The sequence below is a fragment of the Chrysoperla carnea genome, chromosome 2 (assembly GCF_905475395.1).
Source record: "Chrysoperla carnea chromosome 2, inChrCarn1.1, whole genome shotgun sequence".
Classification (NCBI taxonomy): domain Eukaryota; kingdom Metazoa; phylum Arthropoda; class Insecta; order Neuroptera; family Chrysopidae; genus Chrysoperla; species Chrysoperla carnea.
The window spans coordinates 87704616-87722952 of NC_058338.1; the positions used below are offsets into that span (position 1 = coordinate 87704616).

At 27.8% G+C, this 18337-nt stretch overlaps 2 protein-coding genes across 3 annotated transcripts in view; one reads left to right on the forward strand and one right to left on the reverse strand.

Moving 5' to 3' along the window:
- The window catches only part of LOC123293696 (BTB/POZ domain-containing protein 6), a 44435-nt gene extending 30540 nt beyond the window's left edge, over positions 1-13895 (forward strand). The window contains exons 1-5 of one of the 2 annotated variants that reach the window (XM_044874588.1): positions 8675-8865; positions 9315-9717; positions 9834-10050; positions 11704-12069; positions 12577-13892. In XM_044874588.1, coding sequence (XP_044730523.1) covers positions 8775-8865; positions 9315-9717; positions 9834-10050; positions 11704-12069; positions 12577-13047 — 1548 coding nt within the window. In that variant the 5' untranslated portion in view covers positions 8675-8774 and the 3' untranslated portion in view covers positions 13048-13892. Of the gene's footprint in view, positions 1-8674; positions 8866-9314; positions 9718-9833; positions 10051-11703; positions 12070-12576 lie in introns of those variants that run through there. The other variant, XM_044874587.1, reaches the window with a different exon arrangement.
- Positions 1-17366, reverse strand: part of LOC123293695 (transcription factor IIIB 90 kDa subunit) — a 91512-nt gene extending 74146 nt beyond the window's left edge. The window contains exons 1-4 of the mRNA XM_044874586.1: positions 17203-17366; positions 16888-17117; positions 16595-16819; positions 15909-16013 (exon numbers count right to left, since the gene is read on the reverse strand). Coding sequence (XP_044730521.1) covers positions 15909-16013; positions 16595-16819; positions 16888-17104 — 547 coding nt within the window. The 5' untranslated portion in view covers positions 17105-17117; positions 17203-17366. The remainder of the gene's footprint in view (positions 1-15908; positions 16014-16594; positions 16820-16887; positions 17118-17202) is intronic.
- Positions 17367-18337: the final 971 nt, after the last annotated feature.

An 18337-nucleotide genomic window follows, 5' to 3' on the forward strand; every position in this document is an offset into this window, starting at 1 on the left:
TATAGCCTTCACCTCTCTGGTTCTCTTTTTATTTAATGTAAAATATCGCAGCGCACGCCGTGTAAGGAAAGGATTTTTTCGGATCATTTTTGTACACCATGGGTTACATTATTGGACTTTTAGTAATGATCACTAATTTTTTTATAAATATAATATAGCCTATAGCTTTCCTCGATAAATGTACTATCCAATACTGAAAGAATTTTTCAAATCGGACAAGCGGTTCCTGAGATTAGCGCGTTCAAACAAACAAACAAACAAACTCTTCAGCTTTATAATTAGTATAGATAGATATAGATAACTCCATAAAATTAACTAACTAGCATTCGCTCAGTTATTGTAGTGTTGAAATATATTTATCTATTAAATAAGATATTATTTAAAAAAGTGTTATTTGGTTTACTTATTACATATAATTATGAATAATTTTCTTATCATGTTTAGTAAACTGTTACTTATTCTAGGTAATAATTATAAGAGTTATTAATTATGTATAGGGTGTTTGATTTTGTGATAAGAATAAATTAAAAAGATCGAAAAAATAAATTGTATTAACACTACAAATTCTAAGGTGTAATTAATAGTATTTATAATGTTTAGTTATATTTTGTAGTCACTTTTTAAAGATTTAAGACAGTTCATTCGTGAGATGCCAAAAATCAAGTTTATCCAATAATAAGGATGCATAGTTTTCAAGATATTTATACAGAGTGTCTTTTAGAAGTTGACATATACTTGAAACTCGATAAATAAATTTAATCAAGGAAAATGCTTCAAACGAAAGATGTTAGTTTCAAAGACACACATCTTATACCAGCATCGAATTCTATCTAAGTTTTCAGGTTGAATTAAAACCTCACTCTGATTCGTAACTGACAAACATTAGATGAACGCTTTAAATTACAAAGTTGGTCTTGATAAATTCGCAAACATTTTTTGTATAAAACATTTTTTTGTAAATCGAATAGTTTAGACAGTCATAGATCTAGGTTTTTCTGCGTTTCTTGATCCAAATGGAAATGGTCTTTATAAAAAAACAAACCACTTTTATTGGATTTATTCAAAATTTTTTTTCGAAGTGTGCCTAGATTTCGCAGAAACAGTTACACAAAATAACGATTTTGATACGAATTAACAATTTTGGATAAAACTTTTCAGTCTTTTTGCATAAACTGTACGGTTTGCGGAAAAATGTTTCGAACAAAAAATGTTACTTTTCTAATCAATAACAACTTTGTAATTTAAAGTGTTCATCGATTACCAGTTATGGTGTAGAGTGAGCTTTCCATTGAGCTTGAAAACCTAAGTCAAGCTTAATGTCCAACACCCAACATTTTTCGCTTGAGGTATTTTTATCGATAAAAATTATTTTTAAAGTTTCGAGCATATGTGAACTTAAAAAAGCCACTCTGTATATTTGTGATTCAGAAAATGGATCCTCACACACAATTTTAAAAACTACGGCTGTAAAGTTACAGACTTTATCAAATTCAGAAGAAGAAGGAGGCCGTAAAGACAGTATAGAATCAAATTCATGAAATATTCAATTTTCGTATGAATAATACGAGTTTTGAGAAAATGAAATTAAGAGTATCACTTTCATAAACCAGTATTCTCTTTCACAAATGATAATTTATTTACAGATCCTTTTTTAAGTATTATTATTAACTTAGATATTTAAAAGTGAGATTACACTACACACATGGTTGACCGCATGTGTTTAATAGTAGTTGAATATAATGAAAGTTGTGTCAAGTTTACATTAATTAATTACTATATTAAAACAAGTCAATAATTTAATATAAAAATGGTGCTATTAGATCTTGGGCCAGTTTAAGATATTTGGTTACTTAAATTCTAAAGACGTGAAGTTTCTTAACGTAAAGTTGTAGCTTTTAATTTTTAACAAGAAATTGCAGGACCCTTACTCTCACAGCGCTAGAAAAATTATGTACAGTGTGCCACATTTAAGATGAAGACACCTTCATATTTTTGTTATTTATAAGAATATCGATTTGGAATTGTGTACAGGCAGGGTAATGGATCATATTTTTTAAGATACTTAACCGAAATCTGAACTTTAAACTCATCCTACTATATATTGACAAATAGGGCTGATATTTAATATTTTGCCCAGCGTCAGAGATGGTTAAAGATATCCAAAAAAAACTATTGGCAAAAAGTTGCTTAGAATACTTTTTATACCCATATAACGACTTTCAAAACAAAATTATCATTTTTAATTTTTCATTAGTCTTTAATCAAAATTTTTACAAGTTTATTGAAATACTTTAATAAATAACACTATTAAATTATCAATTTGTCCAGTTTTTACATTCCATAGCACACTTGTCATAAAACTTTATTTTTTATTTTTATAATTAGTGAGTTATGGATAATGAAAAACTAGACAAATTGATAATTTAATACTGTTATGTATTCAAATATTTGAATTAACGAGATCTCTAACCATCTCTGTTGCTAAGCAAAATATTAAAAATCGGCCCTATTTGTCAATGTATAGTAGGCTGAGTTTAAAGTTCTGATTTCGGTTAAGTATCTTAAAAAATGCAGCCTATCACCCTGTATGACTGTGTGTGCAAAATTTCAAATCGATGTTCCTATAAATAACGAAAATATGAGGGTGTCATTATCTTAAATGCACACACTGTATTTAAAGGAGTATTTTCACCAAAAAAGTTTTGAAATATAGGCAATTTTTTACACAAATATGGTAAATATAGTATGAAACTATTTAAAAATGATCAAATTTACACACATTTATATAGCAAAAATATATAAGCTGCAATAAGGGCTTAAAAAACATTGTTGATGGTAAGCTTCCCACACACGCCTGGCTCTAGATCTATTAATACATATATGTGTTGTTTTAAAAATAAAAATCACTTTCAGCTATAGTTCATTAATATTTATAATTCAGGTCAATGATATTATTTATGCAAAATTATTAATGAAGTTTTATTTTGATATTTATACGGTAGTTAATTGGAAGCTATTTTATTCAGTCAATCAAAAATATGAATAACAAAGAAAGTAAATTCTAAAATTAGTGTATCTTCATTGTAGACATCATTTTATAATTTTAATTGTCATATAATGTCTTATTTCCGCAAACAATTAAACAATTAACGATTAAGTAGGTATAAAGGGTTTTTTTTATACTATGTATTAATTTTCCTGATGATAAATCAGATTCAAAAAAGTTTTTGGAAAATAGATTTCAAGATAATTTAATAAACGTTGATCTAACATTCTATCGGTAAAAAAAATCGATAGTATCAAAGTTCAAAAAAATCAAAATAATCACATTTTGATAATTTTAAACCATAAAACTTGGGTGGTAATAAAAAGATATTAGCTATACAAATAAAAAGTAATTGTCGCATGTAAGACTGCGTTCATCATTTTAGAACGGCCCAAACGATTGGCTCCTTTGTTTTCTTTATATTTGTCATTATTGTAATAAGGTTTGTATGAAAGTAAATTGTTAGAAAATCCACCAGAAATTTCGAAAATTTTGATGGTATTCTTATACGAAAATAAACGAGTGTATCAGTAAATTGCATCCGTGCGAACTCGGGCGTGTAAATTTTAATAAACTCAATGTGTGTATCATCGGCTTATATTACATCCATGCGGAGTCTTGCGAGTCGTGAGCGGAAGTTCTCTATCACAAAGGTTATATTTCTCTTTCATTAGATGCTCTATTAGAACATATTATTTCGACATAAAAAAGAGAGTAGGTGACTGAGAACTTTACATTCTTCAAAAAGCTGTTTTTACACTAGGCTAATTAACATACAAATTTTTAAATTGCCAACTCAATTTGGAAGAGCCTTGAACTTATGCGCAAAACTTCAAAACAAAATAGGTTTTCCTGTCTCTTCCCTTGGACCATCGATACAGTAAAAAATTAAAAATATTGCAAATAAAAAAACAAAAAATTTCTAAAAGAAATGCAGATAAACAAGTTAAAACAAACAATTGGCTGAGTTAATTGTTGAAATACCATGTATTGACATTGTTAGTTAAGCAAGATAGCCACTCTTAGATAGGCACAGTCGTGTATATATACCACGACTGTGGTGTCACACACACATAATTGATATTCCTATACAATACACACTATATAATATTCTAACTTAATTTGCGACCTCGTGGATAAACAGAGATGTTTTCGAGAAAATGTTATAGGCAAAAGTTGTTAATTTTTTACAAGGAACATTTTTTACATTTAAACTTTTAGCTCTAATGGTTTACAAGATGGGTCCCACGGACCCATATCTTGACGGTGTTGCTCATTTACGAACTCAACCTCACTTTTTATGTTCTAAACTATAAAAATTTCAGCTTGATATCTCTTTTCGACAGAAATTCAGACAGACAACCGTAAATGTATTTTATGAACACCAATACCAAAATTTTGATCGTAACATCAATATTTTAAGCGTTACAAACTTAGGACTAAAGTTAGTATAGCTTGATATATTTCATTTACACATGGTATAAAAATGACAAAGTAGATCACAAATATAATTAATTTTATGTTCCACAAATACACATTTAAAATAACACCCGTTATAAAACTTAATTTTCAAGTATTGTTTACATAAATTTTATATTATTAGCTACCGTAGCGTTCGTTTTTGATGAGATATGTCTATAATGTATTATTAGTATGTCATCGATAATTTCTTGTGCCACTTTTAGATAATTATCTAGTGCTATTTGTATTAATTATTATCATCTATAATGAAATGAATCAAAATTAATTGATTCTACTATACTGTTAATGTTTAACGACTGTGTCTAATCCGTTTGTGAAAATAAATTTTTCAGATTTCTTATTCATATATTCTAAATTATATTTTTGATTACAAGCATAATGCATTAAAGTTTACTATTTGTAATTGTTTATTCCCTGTAAATTCAATAAACATACAGGGTTTACAAAAGTAATCGAAACCTTTTCTATTCTCAAAAATTAAGGACGTTAGAGAAAAATAACCACGGTAAAAGTTGTCTGAACCGAAACAGACAAATGATTCCAACCTTTAAAGATGTACGAGCCAAGGCAGTTTTGGATTAAAGGCTTGATTTTTTGTATATGAAGTTGAACTAAGTTTCATGAAAATTATACTACATTTTTGAAAATTGTAAAAGGGGGTTGCTCGATTAAATAAATAAATGACTTAAAAAGTAGGTATACTTAACATTGGTCTTATGGGAAAACGGTAAATGGATTATATATTTTCATAGATTTCTCCAAAACTAGTTGGTGAAAATATAAAAAATAAAACTATTTAAAGGATGTATGAGCACGATAGTGGGGACACAAATTAAAAAAATACATATATATTTTCAATTTTAATGATGAATTATGTAATAACTTGACAATATTTCGAAAATCAAGGCAGATTTCGAAAAAATGTACTCTTATGTGTTGTCTATAACATTCATGAAGTTATTAACAAAATTCATCATCAAAGTTGAAAATAAGATACAAACAAAGAGTTTTGATAAGTCTAAGAGTACAAATAATTTCAACCACAAATCTAAACTTGCCTTATAGATAAATAAATTTTGTTAGTAATATCTATTTCTAGTCTCTTTAAAACGGTTTTTTGGTCAAATATTGATATTAAAAAGGCAATAAAATAATATTTATTACAATTTCTTGATTTTTTACGATTAATAACATAAAATCAAATAATTTTATGCGCATGATTGCCTTCTTTAATAATAATAATAAAATCGATTTTATCGATATAAATTATCATTTAATTTCAAAGATTTCCGCATTAGTTTCCAATAATCGATTGAAATATTTTATTAAACGATTAAAAATATATGATATAAATAATAAATATATGTTTTTTAAATTTTAATGGCTCAGTACTTATTTTTTAAGGCGAGTCCGTCAATTGATAATATAGGAACATACGATCTCATAAATAATAACAATCATACAATTAACTAACCAGCAGGAATAGATTCCGTGCAAAATTAGACAATTTTTTGTTAAATTCTCATTTTTTGTTTTTCCTCAAAATCTAAATTTTAAATGTAAGTTATATTAGTGATAAAAAACTTTTTAGCGAATTGCCGAAGGATATTTTCATAAAAGCTTTGTATATTGAGTACCAAATTTTGACCCAAAAAATTCAAAAATCGAATTCATTTAAAAATTGGTTGAGTAATTTCTACGATATTCCCCGAAATTTTTTATGAAACCCTATATTTCAGAGAAATTTAGAACAATATTTCTAGGACAATTCATTTAATAATCAAATGAACTAGATTTTCGTTTTAAGCATACTGTATAATCAAAATGTAATCCTTAAAATTTTATGACTTTTAAATTTATTATACTTCTTAGATTTTCCTAATTTCCATAATAATTTCCGGTCAATAATATTCCTGAATTATTCCCAATTTTCGTGGTATTTGGTCACTCTTACTATAGCCGAATTAAGACACTCTAATTAACATTTATATCCTCGAAATCAGGAACTATCAAAATTCTATAAATACACCCAATATATGTTAAAGAATTTTATTATTTCTAGGCTTTGTAAATTATTATATCATAATAAATGCATACTTTCATAATTTAAAGGTCAAATTTTGCCACATCCATAAAACTAAACAAATACCTAATAATAAAATAGGTAAAAGTCTTGAGTCACCTTAACAATTTTATATGTCTCGCACAATTTAATGATGTGCCGACCAGATGTAATTTTTTTTATTAATTGATTGTAAAAAAAAAAAGTGATAAAAATGTAATTGTTTTTAAATTATTACAAAAAGTAAAAGTTTAATGATATCATTTATTACTATGAGTAAGTGATACTTTTTTAAAAATATATATGTGAGACAATTTATCGATACTTTTTCTTAAATTTCTCCTTTTGTATTAAAGAAAGTGACAATAATTCAAAAAATGACCGGTCATATTCATTTTTAATTGCTCTTTTGTGTGTACTTTTTGATCAGTTTTAAGTAAAAAATTATTTTTCTGATTTTTTTACCAGGTCAATTGGTTTTCGAAATAAAAATTCATGAAAAATTAAAAATACAATATTCGATTTTAAGAAAAATGCGTTATTTTTTCAATATCCGAGGAAATTCGCTTAAATAACGCAGCTCCTACAACTTTTTTTAAATAATCGAATTCGGTGAATCAATTCGAAATGATATATTATTTTGTTCCTAAAATATCCAATCAAAAACTTCAATATTCGAAATACAGAATAATACAAAATAGACATTTGATGGTATTCTTCGAAATTGAAACCACTTCAAAAGCGTTTACAAATTCAATTCTAAATAAACGAAAATTAATAAATTCTTCGAAGTTCGCTTTCAAATATATATTAATACCTACTAATATAAATTCTAAAATAGCCGACCTCATTTTCTGCAAAACCAGAGTATTATTACAATCAACTTTATTAAAAACCATACGCTAACATTTTACAATCGTGGTCATAAAAAATGTTCCAAGTATTTTATTCTATTTATTTTAAAATATGTCTTTTGTCAACATTTGACAACCTTTTAAAAGTATGTATTTACGCCGAATCGATTGATACGCCATGTTTAGTCAAAACTGATTCATGTTAACCCATCAGCACTCGTGTCAACCGTTTGGTAATCTTTAGCCTCGTCATGAAAGATTTGAGCACGCGTTCTGCACAGCGTAAATCATAACCTCTACATAATTTTATAAATTTTTATTTTTTAATGCATTAGCAAATATTAAAAATAGTTTGATTATGTGATTATTAGATCATGTTTGAGAGTGAAAATAAGAAATAATATAAATAATTAAATTCATTTTAACTAATTTTACCATATTCTACTATAAGTATTTTCTTTTTTTGAGGACGGCAGATCCGAAAAGTTCCGAAGTTTATATTTTTGCTTGCAACTTTACTCTCGTAATGAGAGAAATTCTCACTTTATTTGAATGACTTGAAAAACATATATTTGAAAAAACTGTTGATAGAGGATGAATAAATCTGAAAAATTCATAATTCGAAAATAGGTAAAATTATATGAAGATAGAAAAAGTTTCATAATTCTGATAACGCGTGTGCTGAAGGATTAAGTTTCAGACAATTTAAAAAAAAAAAATAACAAAAGGAAATACAATATACACAAATTTTAACATGTTTTTAAGGTGACGAAATTTAAATTTGAATAGAAATTCTTAACCTTTTTAATTTTTTGCTCTCAAAAATTTCAATGAATAGAGTAAATAATGACGTGGGAATCATTTAAATATTCCCACTGACCTCATACAATAATAATTAACCTTAATGGAAATTTTAAGTATTAAATAAACAAAAAGTAATTTTTGTACAATATTGATAAAACAAATAAAATGTAAAAAAAAATGTACGCCACTGTGATTACCACACAAATATTGAGGGCTATTGAGGGTATAACATACATTTTCAAATCGATCTGTCCATTGCAAACTTGGTTGGCTAACATTAACCGAGACATACTTTGTCTCTTTGTCTCCAACATGTATCTCTTTTACTTTTACACACATGAACATAAATGCTCCATCTCAACTTTGACTATAACTAATAGATAGAAATAGAAACATAACTGTTGTATTACGCGAACGCTGAACAGTCAGTCTACCCATTATAATATTTTTAGTAATGGCTGCTACAATGAGTGTTAAGTGTATTGCGTAAAAATTGTTAATAAAATTTGTTTATTAAATAATTGCAATGTCGAATTTATATGCAAAAATATCTACGAAACCAATGAAGAGGTTACAAGATACCATACCTGTGTCACAAACTAATGCGTGGATGAATGGTAAAGAGCAAAAATTTTTGTTTTCCAAATATTGTTTATGAAAAACATTGCAAACACAGTTTTTGACAAATGTAAAAATACGCATGCGTTCTAAAATGCTTTATAATTTTTTTTAATTATTAATATGAGATTGGTTTGATATATTATATTTTAATTATATATGTATTGCAATTTGAAAAATTCCCCGAAATTTGTAATTAGTCACATTCCCCGTAAACTTTTTATAAGGGTCTGTTCTCTGTTGCAGTTAGTTGTACTGTAGACATCTTGAAAATAAAATGTTATATGATAACAATCAAGTTAGAATTCCCGTTTATAATTAGATTTATTATATTTTCCATTGAATTGTACGTCAGGTTTTATTAATTCTAAGAAATTGCAAGGCGCAGTTTCAACATGATTTTATGTTATTTTTTTTTAAATATATTTTTTTCTTTTTGCATTTACAGCCGAAACGTTAAACATTGGAGGTTTATCGTTATCTCCACCAAACAGTATTTCACAACGTGAAAATTTACAAATTACACAACCGGCAAGTGCGCCGGGATCACCTCCACCGTTAAGTCCGTGTTCAACAATACTCAGTCCTCTATGTACCTTAGATCCAAATTGGCAGGCAACTAAACCAACCGTACGTGAACGAAATGCTGCTATGTTTAATAACGAACTTATGGCCGATATAAAATTTGTTGTTGGTACGCCGGGTATGACGAAAGTTATACCCGCTCACAAATATGTTTTGGCAACGGGAAGTTCAGTATTCTATGCAATGTTTTATGGAGGTCTCGCTGAGCACAAAGAAGAAATTGAAGTGCCTGATGTGGAACCTTCTGCCTTTTTAACTTTATTGAGGTAAGAATAATTTCCAATTATTATTACGGGTTATTCGGGAAAATAGTACAAACCCTTTCCATTTACATTTTTGAAATTACTTAAATAAAATTTAATTCCAATTTTTTTATTTCTAGATATTTATACTGTGATGATATTCAACTCGAAGCTGATACAGTTTTAGCAACGTTATACGTAGCCAAAAAATATATTGTTCCTCATTTGGCGCGCGCATGTGTAACATACTTAGAAACAAGTTTAACTGCGAAAAATGCTTGTTTATTATTAAGTCAGTCACGTTTATTCGAAGAACCAGATTTGATGCAACGTTGTTGGGAAGTGATTGATGCTCAGGTAAGCCTGTCGCAGTCGCTATCATCACTTGATTTAGCAGCTTTACCATTTTATCCTCCTTCAATTAGACATCTACAATCTATACCCTAAACCAAAAACGTACTCTTGCCTTTTTCATTTTTAATTTTAATAAAAAAAACTGTGATTTCAAATAAGATAGCAATATTAAGACATTCCAGGGGTACAAAAATGATGGTGCCTCACAAGTATTTAAACGATTAAATTCTAATGCATATCTACATTCGTCTCACAGATCAAACTTTTTATAAACACTGCCATAATTAAGATAGATATTACGTCACGATAGATTTTTAATTTTTCGAAAATAATAATGCTCAGTATGTGACTCAAATTGTAACAGAATTGTGATTGAAAAAAATGTGCAAAATAATGTGTCCTATTTTAATCCACATATTAATGTTTTTGTTAATTTAGAAAATTTATTGTTTTTTTTAATTAATTTATTCGATGTGTAAATTTAAAACAAGAAAAAATTTATTGTACATGTATTATGGAAAAAAATCGATATTAATATATGGATTAGATTAAGTATACATTGTTGTTTTCTTCCAATTTTTTGTTTTTTTGCCTTATTTTGTTCCAAAATGGGATCGTCCAAATCAATATAATAAAGAAAAAACCATATTAAAACACTCTGTATATACTGAAAGCCATATTTCACGTTTTAAAAGACAGTTTTTTGTCAGAAAAAATATTGGACTAAATTTGCTTATTCATTATTTGTGTAAGAGATAGAAAATTTTAAGGTTGTTCTCTCGCTACCAGTATAGTGTTAGAAAATTAAAAATGTTTTATACTTATTATGGATATTATATTACAATTACCACACAAAATTTGAAGTCGATATCGTCTCTAACTCGAGAAAAATTTAATTAAAGTTCAGATAATTATTATAAGAGAGTTCATAAGAAAAAAATGAAATTATTGACCGTTTATTGTTGAGACTCTAAGTTAATCAATTTTAGTGTTGAACAGAAACGATTATAGAGTATAGGTGATTGAAGATATATATCTATATGAACAGAATTATAAACAACTCTTTTTACACTATATATTGTATGAAAAAGAGTTGCGTGATACTGTAAAGTTAAAAATAACACATTAGGGAAATAAACACCTTAAAATGAAATCTCTCTATAATAGTAAAATATTTAAGAGATAAACTGATTTTTGTTTAATTTAAATTTTATCAAAATAATATTTTCCCGGCTATGATAAGCATATCCCTGTCTTTTCCTTAATTTTTTTCTTTAAATTAATTTATTAACAAAACGACTGAATAATTTAACTTACGACTATTCCTCATTTGTTATTTAGATTACTTATTTCCTTGAATAGGAAATTTTTTTAGTAATTCCGCATGGAAATTTATTCGTAAACTATGAATGGAAATTCGTTATTCAAATAACTATGCATACCGTTATGCCATGAGGTTTTCCCATGACAATCTATTTTTGGACTAATTAGGTGATTTAATGGAGCACCTATCATTTTCTTTGCACAATTGTTTATGTTTGATAACATATTGTATAAAAATCAATCTAGACGATCCTTTTTTTGCAATTAAAACAAATTTAGAATTTAAATTTAACTAAATTTTACAATAATATTTAATAATTTTTATTTTTACAGGCGGAAATGGCATTAAAATCCGAAGGTTTTGTTGATATTGATATGTCAACATTAAAATCAGTACTAAGTCGTGAAACATTAAATTGTAAAGAAACACATTTATTAGATGCAGCATTAAAATGGGCTGATGCTGAATGCTTGCGACGTGAATTAACACCATCACCACAAAATAAACGAGCGGTATTAAGTGATACGTTATATTTAATACGAATACCAACAATGTCGATAGATGAATTTGCAAATGGTGCGGCTCAATTAGGAATACTAACATTACAAGAAACAATTGATATATTTTTACATTTTACGGCAACAAATAAACCTAGTCTGTCATATCCAATTAAACCACGTACAGGATTAAAGTCACAGGTAAATTTGATACATTTTTTAACTCTAAAAAATAATCGAAAAATTCATACTTCCGTTTCAAAAAATTTGTCGCTCTTAAGAATATTGTCCTGGGTTCTAGTTTCGGATGCATGGTCCACCCGGTTTTTGATAATTATGAGATTTACGCATCTCTATGCCAATGCATATTGCTGCCTGCCACTGAAACGAATTTATCAAGGAGAGCCTTTCAGTCGACTCTTAAGATCTTTAAGAGATAAACATCGATAGTTAAATTTTTATCTCAAATCAGCGGACTCGAAAAAAATTACCGGTTTTTGAATACGATGAAATCTACTTCCAATCTGCCACGGAAACGAGTTTATTAAAATGTACTTTCAGACGATGCCTTTAAGAAAACAAATGACTAAATTTTTTGATTTTAATTTCGGTAGTTTCAACTGAACATCGATAAATATGTCCCAGAAACCGGACTCGTAAAAATGATAAATATGAAACAAGCGTAATTATTAATTTGATTTTTTTCAGGTATGCCATAGATTTCAGTCATGCGCGTATAGAAGTAATCAATGGAGATATCGAGGACGCTGTGATAGCATACAATTTTCTGTAGATCGACGAATATTTGTAGTTGGTTTTGGCTTATACGGATCATCAAACGGAGCCGCGGAATACAATGTTAAAATTGAATTAAAACGATTAGGACGTGTACTATCAGAGAAAAATACAAAATTCTTCTCAGACGGTTCAAGTAACACATTTCATGTATATTTCGATAATCCAATACAAATTGAACCGGAAACATTTTACACGGCATCAGCAGTTTTAGATGGTGGTGAATTAAGTTATTTTGGACAAGAGGGTATGAGTGAAGTGCCTGTTGGAACTGTTACATTTCAATTTCAATGTTCATCGGAGAGTACAAATGGTACCGGTGTACAAGGTGGTCAAATACCTGAATTAATTTTTTATGGACCATCTTCGACAGATGAACACTAACAGTTAATTGTATTAAAATTAAAAGATATTGAAATATGTGATTTTCATAAAAATATGCCTTGTGTGGGGGCCTGGCCATGTGATTGTGTTACATGCAGTTTTTTGGGAACATATTAAAACAAAAATAATAAAAACAAAATGTTGAGAAATATTTTTAAAATTTCTACTTTAATTTGGTGGTGTTTAGAATTGTACATGCAATAAATTCTAAAATAAGACCTGAGTAGTCAGATAGCGCGAATAAATTTAGCTAAACCTCACACATGAATAATGTGTGATTTGTAAATACCTATTTATTAATTATTCTTAGCTATTTTATAATTTAAAAAAAGTAGCGCATTGATGATTACTCAGCGTTTTTAAAATCTAAACACGGCTATTATTTATATTTTTTATGGAACATATTGCCGTATTTCAAATCGACTCGAATTAAATATTTTGTTTTGAATATGTTTCGTAAAATTCGCGGATCAAAATTTTGAGAATTATTGTTGAAAACATTCCTAAATTCTCCCAGTATGTACTTTTTAGATAAAGCCCGCTTGTTAGATCCAACTATGTATAAATGAAGTATTTTAATCACGTATACTTTTTTTTTGGAATCAGGTCGAAGGTATTTTCAGAACTTTTTTTTCTAGCATACTAAAATTAGAAAAAGAAAGTTGCAAAGGCATTATTTTTAGTTTTTTCGTTGCAAAGCAACTCTCGTATATGCATTCCAAATGCATTTTCACGTATTTTTTAACTTTCATTGGTTTTGACTCAAGGGGGTAAAAGAGATGATTTTTTTTTATTGAAAGTTGAAAGTACCTGACCGAAAAAGAAATTAATTTTGCACTTGTAAATACTGACGCAAATATATAAATGATAATTAAAAAAGAAAATGACGAATCATGAATTTAAAAAAAAAAGTCGGTTCATAATGAACGTAAAAAGTTTAATTATTGTAATTGAATGCTGCTATTTAAATTAATTATATATTCTATTATTGTATTTAAAATATTAAAAAAGAATAAATTCAAACGACAAAATTAAAAATTCATTCTAATTTCCTTAAAAATTTTTACAGGCTTATATAACACCGTAGTTTCTCGTAAATTAAACAAAACGAGAATCATATCTCGAGGTAGCCACGAAAATAATATTACAAAAACGAGGATCTCGATTTTCAAATATAATGTATCATTCATTTCCCCGATTTTATTATAAATTTTTACAGATTGAAATCATAGAAAAGTTTTACGTTAAAATAATGAAGATTTTTAAGAATAACAAGCGATATCAGGAAAACTACGTTAAATAGTAAAACGATTTTGTTGTTTTTCTACTTATAACTCTTAATACTGATTTTTATTTGTCAGATTTTTATTGATTTTTGTTTTTTATAGTAATTAGGGCCTAAAAATACAATTTATTTTACTATACTACAATTTTTTTCTAATAAATTGCCTAAAATCGATCCGAGAAACTACTCTTCGTATGAGATTTTAGACGATATTCCAGAAACGGATTTAATTATCAAATGAATCCGATTTTTGTTTTTATATAGTAAAAATTACCTTATGTAACGATTTTTATCGAAATTGTAGACAAATAAAACATTCCCGATTAATTAAAATTTTCTTAAGGGGTAATAGGATTTTGGACGATATTTCAAGAACTATTAATCCAATCTTATAACAAATTCGATTTTGTTTTTGGTCGAAGTTATTTTATTTGCTGAATGAGTTTTATTGAAATTAGAATTAAGAGAAGAATAATAGAAGAATTAATTTTTTTTTGCTTTTGTTCCTAAACGTACGTATTCTTTGAGAAATCACAAACAATTTTTCGTTTCAAAATTTGATAAAACTCGGTGTGTAAGGTAACATTGTCCCAAAAAAATTTACAAATAGGTGACCTTTACAAATAGGAAAGCTTTATATTTCGATTCGATTTTTGGAGATATCATGTAGTCTTCAAATGAACTAGATTTTTGGCTTTTCGTAAGTAACAAATTTATTGTTAACTTTTTAAGCCTACCGGTGAAATCCCAAAAATTAAGGATCGGTTAAATAAAAAATTTATCTGTGATAGTCATTCATGAATAGTTTTCCAGAAATACTAGTGAAAATTGTGACTATAAATTGTTTTTATCGTGTAACTGAAGGCCAAAAAAAAAACACGATAAAAGATAATTTATCATTTCTAAATACTAAAATTAAATACACAAATATATACACCTATTTTCGATTAAAAGAAAAGAAAATGGAGACAAGGAAATAAAGTGTAAAAAATACCTTCAATTTAATGTTTAATTTTCCTATTATTTACTTGTATATTTAAAAACATAAAATTAATGGCATTCGGAAATGAAACAAAGTTTGAGGGCCCAAACAGTGTGCTACAATGAATCCTAATAATAGTTACTATGAACCTAATAATACTGATAACGGCCACGCTATCTAGTACCGAGTACTGAAAAGTTATTCATGAGTTCAGCTCGTTACTGGCATTTTCGTAACTCAAATTTTTTATTTGTAATATATACACTTCGACTTATATAGTTAAACTATAACGGACATAAAATCTTACGAATAGGAATTTTGTTTAGGTAATATGTATCAAAAGTGACGAGTAACGAAACGATAGTAACTGGTACTGATTATTTTAGTAACGAATACGTAAGTGTACTCAATTTATCGTTACTTATACAGCACTTATAATAGTACATTTGTGGTCGTAATAATACCTAAAATAATTAACAAGCGCCGAGAATGCTAGAAAAATTTAACCCTTAGTTTCATAGGATGTTTTTACAACAACAACGAAAAAAAACATTTAACTGAGTCGTTAATAGTATATAACAAAATTCGACTTACCAACTGATGGAATATTTATACACAAAGCTTTCGATAAACGCAGGTAAGTTCTTCCTAATTCGTAGCAGCATATTTGTAGAGCATCGCTGATATCAATTAGTAGATCTATGTAAAAGTTAAGGCAAAAATTTATGGGAGCGGAAATTAAGAAATTAGTGAACTATAAATAATTTATAATATAGCGTGTTGAAATAATTTTTACTATAAAATTTTAATTAACGCCGTGTCTAGTCACACGATAGTATAATAACTTTTTTTATAGTCCAGAAATAAAAACAATTATACAAAAATTGTGATACTTTTAAGCCCTGTCACTCTATACTTTGCCATTCGAGGAGAAATAATACGTTTACGTACGTTTAGTCTTTTTTAACCTAAAAATTTATAATTGAACTGATATAATTTTAAAATTTAATTACAAATATTATTTTAAATAGTTGTTTAAAAACAAATTGAAATGATTATTTAAAAAAAAAATATTACCCAGGCCAGGATCGAACCCGGGTCTACTCAATCTAAGCGCAGGTATTCTACCCACTACGACAATATCCTTAAACTAGATAAGGAAGTTTTTTTTATAATATGCCACTGTAATTCTGTAAAGCATAAAAAACGTAAAATATTACAATTTCCAACAAGTTACTAAAATTGGATATACATAAAATATTCGATCGAAAAAAGGATACGAGAAGTTCCAGATGTTCTGCAAGTTATATAAACACATGCTGCAAACACATGAGTATTCTTTCGTCCTCGTGTCAATTGTCGTGATAAAGCCATTTTAAAAAAATTACAAGCTGTGTCAATGTAATGTTGATTTAAATTTAGCTGGTTACATAATGTTGTGATGCCTTGACGAGCTTTTCGTAGTGTTATTTCACGAGATTCCGTACCCATTCCAACATGAAAAGCTGTCATGAAAAATAAAAAAATTAATTTCTATACAATTAACAAGCTATATCCTCCAAATACCACTTACAATTTCCAAAATTTCCACACATTCCTCCTTTCGATTCCGCGGAAACGAACTGTCCAATAGCACTACTAGTTCCATTTGCATCTTCTTGAAACTGTATTTCGCTAACGATAAGATTACTTTCTAAAACGGCTCCACAATTCATGCATACGGCATCTCCACGGGCTGGATCTTCTTCGATCTCAGAGCTCCCACAATGTTTACACTTATTCCCAGCCATTTTTTACTCAAAACTGACAATGAAATATGAATTTTAAATTAATTTTCATTTGAATTTGTTTAAAATATTGACATATATTAGATTAAAACATGTCATACCTTGAGGTTAAGTAGAACTTGATGAACAAGAATAACTCAAATTAAGCTGAAATTAATAAATACGATTATCATAAATCGTATTATAGTTAAGTACTTTCGATAATTAAATCATTTTAAGTGTTTTCCAATTAAAAATTCGATTTGACAGACAGTATCTAACTGATGTAGATAAAATCACTTTCTACCTTACAAGATATGGGTATTTAAATAGTACGCAAGGAATAAGATCTATAATATAATATATAACAATCTCTACTTGTATCTAAAACTATTGCCCGAATACATGAAGCTGATTCAAAAGTCGCTTTATTTAAAGTTTTAAAGATCGATTTGTAGCAAGCATTATAAGTAACAAATATGTAGTCACTTTATTTAAAGATCGATTTGTGGCAATCATTGTAAGATACAAAAAAGGTATGAAGCTAAATAAATTTAAGAAAGGTACAGTTTTAGGGCTGTTTCTACGTTTGTAATTCTTTAACGGCTTTTTGGGCACTCCGGTGTTTTGATTTGACGGATCGCGTAATTTGAGGATGTATACCTATGTCTTGAAATAGATCTTCTTCTGATATATAAAGTTGCACGAAATAATTAATCGAACTTCAAAGTATGAATTTATGAATCGGAATAATAATCATTTATACAAATTAAGTATGTTGTTATGGGAAATACAACGGCACAGCCTTCCTTATACTATTAATTACTTGAATACTTAATAGCTAACAGAAATATGTGTCCGTTACTTATGCCGTGAGATTTCGAGGTGAAATCCTACGATGATTGGAGTAAAATTATTTTTCATAGTAAATAGGAATTATTATTCTTTTTATAAAATTAGGCATTCAATCACGTGACAGCAAATACCAATCAGAAAGTATTACGTCTCGCCATGACAAACGCAATGTAAACAACATTAAATTTTAATAGAAATAAGCAGGTTAGTTGATTACTACTGTTTAAATTTGCATACACAAAAATGATTGTATGCCAAGTCGTGATGTCATGCAAGACACCATGACACTCTACATTGTTTGAACTGGTTTTTGGAAATGAAAAATACATACCTAATGCAAATAGTGTTTTTTTTTTTGCTTTTTTTTTTTTTTTTTTTTTTTTTAAATAATACATTTTTGGC